The following is a 10,686-nucleotide window of genomic DNA, read 5'->3' as shown; positions in this document are numbered from 1 at the left end:
CGTGTTCAATGTATTGTATTCACTCCTTACAGATTTTTCCTTATTGTAATTTGTAAGCTGTATTATCTTTGTATGTGTTTGTTGCTTCAAATGTACTGTAGTATGCAAGCTATCTAATTTGCCCCTTTACTGCACATTCAACCAACCTGTTGGTCACGTTCACCAACAAAGGAAGGGACAATCCTTTCAGTCTTTGTTGATCATCTTGCTGAGATGGGAAAGTGCACCCCGTCATAAGTAGAAGGCATTGACAGCTGTACAAAAGAGCTCTCGCTACGGTCAAAGTATACAAGAACTAACTAATCATCGATTTGGTAATTCGCAATCTGCTGCGACTCCTTCTCGACTCACCTCATACACGCTTTGGTAGGGGATAACATATTAAGCTCAAAGTTGCTGTTGTATGACGAGCTCCTCGCAATAATCCTACGTTCTCAAACAAACGTCGCTTCAACCGAGATGGTGGGTTTGCTTTAATACAGTACAACCCTGTTCAGTAGTTCTGTTATATTACGCAACAAAGGTTAAATGAACAGTATCTCGTTTGTTGATAATATATTATTCGATGATTCAGGGATCGATTCATTCCCAGCCAGCGTATTCGAATTCAGTCTCCTACGATCGTTATCAACGTCAATGGTATTCACCACGAGCTGATCGTTATCAGTTCAGACCGATCCCCCCTATCCCTCCCATCCCACCAATTCCTCCATTACCACCCTTACCTGCCATTCCAGCTTTGCCGCCTCTTCCATCCTTTCCTCCTCTATCATCATTCCCCGCAATGCCATTGAGGCCTATACGTCCAACACGCCATTCATGCAGCAGACCGACGTCTCGCTTTGGTACAACAAGTCCAACTGGTAGAAGAAGGGGAAGAATTATATACGATTCGGTAGAATACAAATATAGATGGTAAGATTCTAGATCTTATAAAGAACAAAACAACTTTAAGTACGTAAATTCCACAATCGACAAATGCTTGGGGAAGTAGCTTTTTAGACGAATAGAAGGTACATAAAATTTCAGCCAATATACTTTGCTCAGTAGGCGATCAAGCCAAATTTGTTTAGGTGGTGAATTATGCGAGACAGGTCCAAAGCCTTTTGTGGATGACATTTGCCACATCGATCGAAATAGAATTTAGTACATGTATTATCATGACAGCTACCTTTCATTCTCTAGACTTTTGAGTGGTTACAGCTACTACAGTATTTGGTTACTCACCAGAGATGGGGATGGCATCTGGGTTCTTCACCAAGAGCTCAACAAATTGATCTCCGATCATCTACAAACGTAATTACACTGATGAAAAGATCGTTTGCTTCGTAATTCCCATATATCACTATAGATGGCTGATTTGTGTGTTTGTTAAGGGAACCTATTGGGTGATTACGTTATATAGATTTTCTGGTTTCACTGGAATGAAGATCCTTCTGAATAATATGGAGGAGCTTCGTATGTTGTTTTGAAACCCGTTGAAGCGAGTATATGTTTGATGACCGAGTAGTAGATGACATGCTGAGATGATGGAGTCCTTATAGTGTCCATGAGATTTGTAACGATAAAAAACCTTCTGTTGAGCAAACATGATCATTGATCGGCGTCGTTGGCCTGTATTGATCGTCGTTTCCTGTCAATTACGAGAACCTTTTGCCCTAAGACGCCAATGAGCTTCGCTTCTTATGGATCCGAAATACGGTCAAATTCTTTCGATATTTTCTACTATACCAGCAATAACTTTATCTATTCCTCAATTGTACATGTATAGGACGGTCAACAGAAACACAACATCGAATTCACTTCTTACTTATCGATCTACACATGGTATCTGTCATTGTTGTCAGGAAATCTCTACAACTTTATATAAAGAACAATTGGCCAAAGACCGGTTTATTACTCTTCACGCGGAAAGGCGTTTTAATTGTCCCAGCGGAAGTCTCACTTTAAGCTTTTTTTTTATAGTCTAGTCTATAAACAGCTAAAAAATTGATAAAACCACAAATACCCGATTCCTCCATTACCTTAGCTCATTTCACACCTTTTGGCGTTGGAATTGAACTTTATTTTCATCTTCTGCGTTCTTCTGATCTAATTACGAGTGAATCATGCTCATGATTATATTCACGCGTTGTTTTCATGCGATACACAAACTTCCAACTGACACAGACACAGACACGGTATAATTATTCATCGATGGTCACTTACACTTTACTATCATAGCTATACCTATAGGTATAGCTGTAGACAAGTGCGAGGTACACAAAAAGGGGCACCCTCTTTCTGCTTCTCGCCGTCGGATGCGAGGCGTACAAGTACGACTACGAGAATATGCAGTCGTACCGATTTTCCGGGAACGATAAGGTTGTTTTTTTCTCTTGGTGTAACTCCGATTAACAAAGCGAATAGTTCAACAAGCAAGACGAAAAAGAAAAGGTACAGGGGTAAACAAAATAAACAACATGGTTAAGTAATCGGATTTCAAGGGTCTGCTTTGATTTCGGAGATATTCCGCTTGCTCTTGTAGTATGATCACCCTGAGCCTGACATGGTGTCTCGTACCTTGCGATAGCGTTAAAGAGTAAAGGAAAAAGCGCATTTTTTCGATAGATGATAGAAGTCGATATGGTTCATCCATAGCTCTTGGTTTGTTTACAAAATATGCCAGATGAGTTGCTTGATAAAATACCGGAGACAAGTGAATTTCCTCTGGTGCGCAAGATACTTGGTACCGATACTATGTTCTTCTCTCATTTCGGACGTGCTTAGAAGATGTTCCGAGTCACCTACCAACTTATTAATCATTCCCATACTACAATGTGATATTTCTGCTTGCCGTTCGAACGGAAAAGCGAGCTTTATTATTGCAGGAATGTTTGTTCTTCTTGTCGTTCTTACTGATGAGGTATGTGATGTTCAATCAGCAAAAGGGAATGTAGAATTATTTCATAATGCGGGAGATCGACTATTTGAGAGCAATCTTCTCAATTGTATGTGACATCAAAGAAGCCCTAAAATACCGGCGAATACGGTATGGTGGATGGGGGTGAAATAGAAGTGAAAGAAGGAGAAAAAGAAATAATTAACGTAATTACTTGATACGTAAAAGTATGCTATGGTTGTTTAGTTGTTTATTTTTTCTGGTTATATTTTTCCCTTTATTGGTATGACTGCAAAAATGCCTAAATGAGTAAAAAGAATTGTTGCTTGGCAAAGACATCAGTACCAGTGTTGTAAATTCATACTTCTTTTTTTTGTTCTTTTTTCTCTATGTATGTATGTATCTATCTATCTATCTGTTCAAAGTTTCTTCTACATACGTCTCTGTCATCAATCATCATCGTTCTTCTTCTAATCTCATCTATTGAATTTCAATCATTACTTTCCTTCCAACCACTTGACATTCGCTATATCACCTACAAGCGGTGCAAATAAACGCTCAAAAACTCTCAACTTTTCACTCTTTCGGAATCAACTTGGCCGACACCGCCGACCTCACTATAATCTCATTCCAATTCAAAAGGTCTCAAAAGTATCAAAGTCTCACTTTTTACCCTAATAATCTCATCAAAACTACGCTAGTACCCTCTTTATCCTACCATTCCGCGTCATACATCGCATTCAACTGTGAAGTTTTCATCTATAAGCAACTTTGGTCACGGCCTTCACACAGCTCGGACATATATCGTCCACAAAACAATATCATCCCTGCACTAAGTAAGATATTGTTTGTCAATGATCAAAATTGAGGATAAACAATAGTAACCTATCTGTAGTTCAACAAAGTATAAGAATAAGCGAAGATATATTAGTTTCTATTAAAGGACCCCTTCAACGGACGAATACGTAAAACATAAGGAACAAAGGAACCATCAACATTCCAACATATTCCTTTGAAATTTATAATTTCTAACTGATCATCTTGCGCCCCACATACATCTTTACGCTTGAACCATCACCATCCATATCACTATCACCTGATCAAGTGTCTTCAAGATGCATAGTAGATCAACTTCTATAACATCTTCACCATCTGCATCTTCTTCTTCCTCTTTCTCTGCATTTTCAGCTTTAGGTTTCGCTACATCTTCATCAGATTCAGGTTCTTCAGCGATAGCAGAAAAGATAGCTGCAACAGGAGGATCATCAATATCACCACCTTATTCACCATCTCATTCACGTTCACATTCACCTAAAAGATCAATTTCATTACCATCGAAATTCAAAATACCTTTTACTACAACAACGATTTCATCACCTAGATTAAATAAATCACCTATTATAGGTCTAGGTTTAGGTGGACCATCTTCACCAATGATTTCAATACCTGGCTCATCAACTCCACCAAGCAGCAGTAACAGATCAACAGCAAGAAGAATATCGTATAACCTGAAAAGTCGTGCATCACATCATTCATTACCTTTAACAATTGGTGGATTATTTACATTAGCTTTATTCATTTACATAAAATACATAAATAATCAAAATGGATTGAACGAAGTCAGTAGATTTAACAATTTATCACGATTACAGTTATATGGTAGATCAAGATTTTCCAACGAAGAACATTCTTTAAAGCAACAACAAGAAGCTCAAAAGTATCATAAACCAGATTATGAACCTGATAATGGAATTTCTTTGTTACTAGATGAAGATGAATTAATTGCTGAAGATGATCTATTTTGGGATACATATAAAGAAGCTAAACCAAAAACAAAAGAAGAAATTGAACAAGAAAAAGAATTGAAAAAACATAAAGAGGATGTCATCAAACAAGATAAAATTCAATCTTTAAGAGCTTTAATTTGGTGGTTAGCTGAAGGTGGTATATTACCAAATGATTTTAAACCTCCAACTAAACAACATTTGAAAAAATTAGGTGGAAGAGGTTTTGAAAGATTATTAGAAGATATTGATTCAGGTACAGACTCAGATGATGATAATTCAGAAATTTTCGATAATGGTTGGGCTGAGTTTGCTAATAGAAGATATAGAGTAGTTATTTTCTCCAAAGTAAGTGTAAAATCATCTGGACCAGTCCTTTTTTGGGCCTTGACTGCATACTGACTTATTCCTCATCACACATAGACACACTGTCCATACTCCAAAAAAGCTAAATCAATCTTCGGTGAATACCATATTTCACCTGCACCATTTATAATCGAACTTGATCAACGATGTGAGTTTTTGTTTTTTTGTACTCGCGAAAAGCAATTTTGACTGACATGACCACAAACTAGCCGATATGGATAAAATACAAACTTTATTACAACGTATAACAGGTAGAAGAACTGTACCTAATGTTCTGTTAGATTTCGAATCAATTGGTGGATCTGATGATGTTACATTGTTACATTCTGAAGGTGGATTACAAAGGAAATTAGAAGATTCAGATTTATTACCATTTTCAAGAAGAAGAAGACCCGCACCTGTAGTACCTGTTGAACCTGTTCCTGAGGTAGTAGCTGAACCAGCAGAGCCCATCGTAGAGGAACAATCAACCATTGAAAATATACCTGAAGTTATCGGGGAAGCTGAAGCTGAATTCAATGAACAAATCAAAAGACAGATTGTCGAAGAACCGGAACAAGAAGAAATTTTGAGTGATACATCTGCAGAGCTCTCGCCTACTCAAGAAGAAGTGTCAGCTGAAAGTGAAGAAGATGTATTATCCGATGCATCACCAGACAACCAAGAGGAGATGGTCAGTACACCAATCGGTAATTTAGAAAATGATATATTAATTATCAACAATGTTCAACCTCGATATCAGCATACTGAAGTAAACACCAACGCACAAAGGCTAGTCAACAAAAGAAAAATAGCTCCTGGTACAGGAACTTTAGAATTTACTTCTTGGGATGAAAGAGGTAGTTGGAAAAATATCGGTAACAATGGATTCAAATTGAAACAATAATGAATTATCAGTTTCCCCGTTTTTCTGCCTCCTTGCATATTTTTGTTTTCGTTTCTTTTGGGGTTGTTTTAGTAGTTCGTAAAATTCTTTCAGTGTTCCTCCCCTATGTTTTATTATAGTCTATATGTCAAATATGTTGTAAATCTTATTATATACATTGTTCGTTCTTCTCTTACTTTATACCTTTTTCAGACTGCTTCTTCATACCAAGTTTCCGACATCATACCCATTTTACCCTACACAACATACAACCTGATCCATTCAAAATATGTTATACTTGGAGTCACTCCACAAGTGAACAACATGCATACACGTTCACCCATTCTGTTATCATTCTACCTTAAAATCAACGAATGCATTTCCACAACATGTGACATCATGGATTCAAAGCACATTTGCATACATTGAATCACTTAACCCCGGGCTGATAAAAGGTAAAGGTTGAAATCAGACCATCAGACTAGTTTCACCAATTTCTTTACCTTCTTCCAATTTACCTAATCTGTCTTGTATAAGAGGTACTCTACTCTCCAAACTCTTAACTCTAGATCTTGTATCATCTGAGATTAAGGCTGAATCTCTTTGGTCGCCTTTCAGTATTTGAACTAAATTGAAAGTACTGTATTAGCGTATACAACGTATTTGAGTTGGGAAAGTCAAGTCTCAACCGTAGATGTGATACGAGATGCAAGAGAAGAAGATTCACTTACATTCTTTCTTTTGTTTTTCCAATTCTGCTTTAAGAAGATCATTCATATTTTCAAGTGATTGTATCCTACTTCTCAAATCGTTTTGCTCTTGTATAAATACATCATACTTTTCCTTCAAGTTATCCAGAGACGTCTTTGTGGCGGTAAGGGCGCTCCATAGTTCTGGAAAAAGAGTGATTACGAAATCAGTCAAGTTTTCTGGTCAATGTGTACACAAACAAGGTATTCCATGAATCCAATAGAAAATTTGACTTACTTTCATTTTCCTCCTTAGTGATTTTCATCTCAGCATCATTTCCGACTTCAACGTTTTCTTCGTCTACTAATGATCTCTTTCTTTTCCTATTCTCATTTTCGGCTTGTAAGTTTTTTTCCCATTCTGCTTGTTTAAGTTTCATTCTTGAAGTTATAACATACGTAGTCTTCTTATCTTCTTCCGTGGCAGAGTTGATGGGACTATGTTCGGGAGGGTTATTAGTAGGGGGCATAAATGACTGATTCGATAAGATTAACAAATTATGAGCTTTAAGTTCGATATTTTCATTCTGGAGATTCATAACTTGATCACGAAGTGAAGAGACTGTCAAAATGTAATAATACTGTATCTCAGCTCAATCCTCAAGTATCACGAGCGTATGAATGAATATCAGAAAGCTTTGAATATCAGAAAGCTTTTTGACTTACTTTGGTTTTGAGTGTCCTGCTTATAGCCTTCTAACATTCTTTCTAATTTAGAATATTTCTCTTCAACCTTGGATAGAAGAACTAAACCAGCATCTGATGCTCTGGTTGATTTGATAATATCAGTTGAATTTTCTTTCGTTATTCTCATCATCGTTTTTTTTGAATGCTGAATTGCTGGAAGAAATATCTCTTTCATCTTGCATTTTGGAAACTACCACATTCCAATTTTCTTTATTACTTGAAACACTATTATCTTGTAGAACTTTACGAACATTGTTTTCTTTAATACCGTTCTCCACAGGAAAGTTCGTCTTGGTATTTTCTTTATTCAACTCATCTTGAAGTACTTTACGAATTTTTCTATCTCTATCACCACCCTCGGTTGAAGCAGAAGAGTGTGAGCTGGCAAAACCGTCGTAAGGAGTATATATTGATGGTTTGCTTGATGATCTAATACCAGTCGATGACCTAATGCTTCGGCTTATCGGTGTTGTCATTAAGCTACTCGAACTTATATTCAAGCTCCTATCGGCGAAACTTGTTGATTTACGTGATTTCGCTATAGTCGTATTGGAATATCTTGGTCTATTGGAAGACATCTTGTTCTTGTTTTTTTTATTTATTGAGGTTGAACGTTACTTCGTATCTGAAATGAACAATTGGAAACATGTAAAAAAGTAAGAGAGATAATATATTTTCTTCATACATATTTGTTCGTTTGTTTGTTTGTCTGGAGTCATTTACGCTTTGATCTGTTTTTGTCAGGGTAAAGAAGAGGAAGAAGATGTAGAATTTCATTCAACTGTTTACATGGCTACATGATAATCTCCCTTTTATTTAAGTACTCAGCTTGGATCATCTGACGGCAATAAACACAATGGATGCCAATCACCTGGGAGGGGTTTCATTCCATAAATAGAATATACAATACAATATACAAAGTCTTGAGGTCTACTGCAACATACGATAAATATTGACATATTAATCGTGATTATTTAAATCAACTGTTCTTTTTCTTCCTTGCTCATACCTGAAGATCCGACTTTGATGCTCTTTTTTGGTTTTTCATTTCTAACAGAGTTTACTGAGGGAAATTTGGATTTTGATGATGAAGAAGAAGAAGATTTACCACTGCCTTTTGTAGATGAAGGATGTTTGGGATGTGTAGGAGTTATAGGTCGATCATTCGCATTCTTCATTTGCATGAATTTGTCGAAAAGTTTATCGGGTCCAAGACGGTTCAAAGTAGCAGGTGAGAAAGAGCTTAACCATGAGAACATATCAGCGTTTGATGGACCATGCTACCAAATCAGCTTAGTCAGCTTTCGTGCTGAACGGAAGCGAAGCGCTAAAGAGACTACCTACGAAACCGCAATCACAATCACATTCATCATGATCTCCATCTTCCTGTCCAAATTCACCATTCATATAACTGTTAAATAATTCTTTACTTTCTTGCTCTGAGATAGCATTATCTTTTATACCATTTGATTTCAGATCTTTAGGCAAATTTTGAATTTTATCAATTGTAATTCTTTCCTTTTTGGACTTATAAGTACAAATTATACTATTTGAGTTTGAATCTTCCTGTTGAATATTTTTTCGTGTGACTACGAAATTACTGGTCAAATTTTCCATTTTTTGTATATGTTTTTGATTTGATATCGAAGGAAATACTTTTTTATTAGTTGATATTAATTTATTTTTTAATTCAATTATTCTTTTTTGTATTCTTTGAATTTCATCAATTAAATCATTTAAATAAAAATCATATTCATGTATCCATTCTATCAATTTCATGTTGTTTGGAAAGGTCGGCTTTAATTTGATTTTAGGTGGTGGTGAAATTAAAGGTAATTGATATAATGAAATTTTACCTTTTATAGATTGAGGTAATATCATATATAGTCGTTCTGTAATTAACATTACATGTTCTTGAAATTTTTCAAGAAAGTTAGCTATCATAAATGACGAGAAATTCCGTGGTCGTCAGCCTGAGAAGATCAGTATGACGAGAGAAGGAAGATAAGATAGAGGTAAGAAAGAGAGTGCATGTCTCATATATCCATTATATATGAGGTTTTGGTATATTCTAATATGTATGAATTCCTCTGAGGGAGATATATGCCATATGGATGACTCACCTTGATAACACCGTGAGAATAACATAACGCATAAATCCCAGGATGAAGCATCTGGGAAAGCGCAAGGACAAGGTTGATCTAGATGGATTTTTGCATTATTTGTTGGAGGTTGAGTCATTGTTTTACCTCGAGTTGATGCTTTAATGACTGATGGTAAAGTAGCTGAGATATAAGTGGTACTTTAGGACATAAGTTGGGAGAGAAATGAGAAAAAGAAAGAGGAAAGGAAGAATTGATAGTTATCGATAACATATCATCTTTGACATATATTTTTACGTCTTTCCTTCTGTTTTGAATTTGAGCGATCATTTTCCCTTTTCGTGTATATCTGATGATTTCATCAAGGGGGTCCTTTGACCATGTATGTTTCTAACGCACAGACCATTACATCCTGATCATGCTGATAGTACACGCAAGTCGCGTCATCCACAAACATTACTGACTAGTACAGCTCAAGTTGTAAGAGAGCTGATCATCTGGTGAACGATAAAGTAACGTTGGAGAATTCCACCAAGATAATATTAATCGTAAAATCATTCGCGTATCCTACTTATCTGGTCCACCGTCTTTAAGGCGAGATGACCTCAAACCGGTCTCACGATTTTAGGCACGCTTCATTAATGAGATGATTATGGGAGAGAAACAGCTAGCTACCTCGTTTGATTTTCCTTCTTGTTATCGTAAATCCCAGTAAAAACATCTCAAACACTCTAGCCAGAATACGAGTATCCGATTTCCTTCAATTTCCTTGTCAAAGCTACCGCAAAGAACCGAGATTCCGGTGTTTAGCGAGTACTGTATAGCGTGAGAAAGTGAAGAGAGCTCATGGGATGCCAAGTTTGAGTAACTGGAACCTTGAATCCGGACTTCTCCGTATGGTACAGAAGTAGTATACGGTGAGCGAAGATCGTTGTTGATATGTTGTCTGATTCTGAATCTCTATGCCCAAGGAGTGACAGATGGTACCAATGATATGGCATCTTATATAGACAGTTCAAGGTCGAGTCTGGTATACACATTTATATTATAGTAGAGCATGAAAGAATGGCTTCGAATGAACACCAATATGAAACAATCTTCACGCTCAAGCGCTGTTAGCAGAAATCCCAGAATGATTTACCGGATTTACCGCCGCTTATAAGGAAATCAGATTTCCGAGGGTTACCGTATGGGGTCCCTATTTCTCCCAACTTTGTTACTGAATTACATCTATTGGCTGGTAAAAAGATCC

At 36.6% G+C, this 10,686-nt stretch overlaps 3 protein-coding genes across 3 annotated transcripts; 1 reads left to right on the top strand and 2 right to left on the bottom strand.

Moving 5' to 3' along the window:
• Positions 1 to 3,996: 3,996 nt before the first annotated feature.
• On the top strand, positions 3,997 to 5,917 carry L201_004626 (glutaredoxin; the record flags this gene model as incomplete). The annotated part of the gene is made up of 3 exons (XM_066220367.1): positions 3,997 to 5,013; positions 5,089 to 5,179; positions 5,241 to 5,917. 3 exons carry the CDS (start codon positions 3,997 to 3,999, stop codon positions 5,915 to 5,917), a joined length of 1,785 nt encoding a protein of 594 aa, XP_066076464.1.
• Positions 5,918 to 6,364: 447 nt separating this feature from the next.
• L201_004625 (uncharacterized protein) lies at positions 6,365 to 7,910 on the bottom strand (the record flags this gene model as incomplete). Its single annotated transcript, XM_066220366.1, has 5 exons — positions 6,365 to 6,522; positions 6,628 to 6,789; positions 6,884 to 7,207; positions 7,312 to 7,477; positions 7,527 to 7,910. The coding sequence occupies 5 exons, from the start codon at positions 7,908 to 7,910 to the stop codon at positions 6,365 to 6,367; spliced, it is 1,194 nt and encodes a 397-aa protein (XP_066076463.1).
• Positions 7,911 to 8,306: 396 nt separating this feature from the next.
• On the bottom strand, positions 8,307 to 9,573 carry L201_004624 (uncharacterized protein; the record flags this gene model as incomplete). The annotated part of the gene is made up of 3 exons (XM_066220365.1): positions 8,307 to 8,612; positions 8,677 to 9,269; positions 9,456 to 9,573. The coding sequence occupies 3 exons, from the start codon at positions 9,571 to 9,573 to the stop codon at positions 8,307 to 8,309; spliced, it is 1,017 nt and encodes a 338-aa protein (XP_066076462.1).
• Between the last annotated feature and the right edge of the window lie 1,113 nt (positions 9,574 to 10,686).

The sequence above is a fragment of the Kwoniella dendrophila genome, chromosome 6 (assembly GCF_036810415.1).
Source record: "Kwoniella dendrophila CBS 6074 chromosome 6, complete sequence".
NCBI classification, from domain to species: domain Eukaryota; kingdom Fungi; phylum Basidiomycota; class Tremellomycetes; order Tremellales; family Cryptococcaceae; genus Kwoniella; species Kwoniella dendrophila.
Note: the sequence above shows the minus strand (reverse complement) of the source record. Positions and strands in the feature narration are given on the sequence as shown.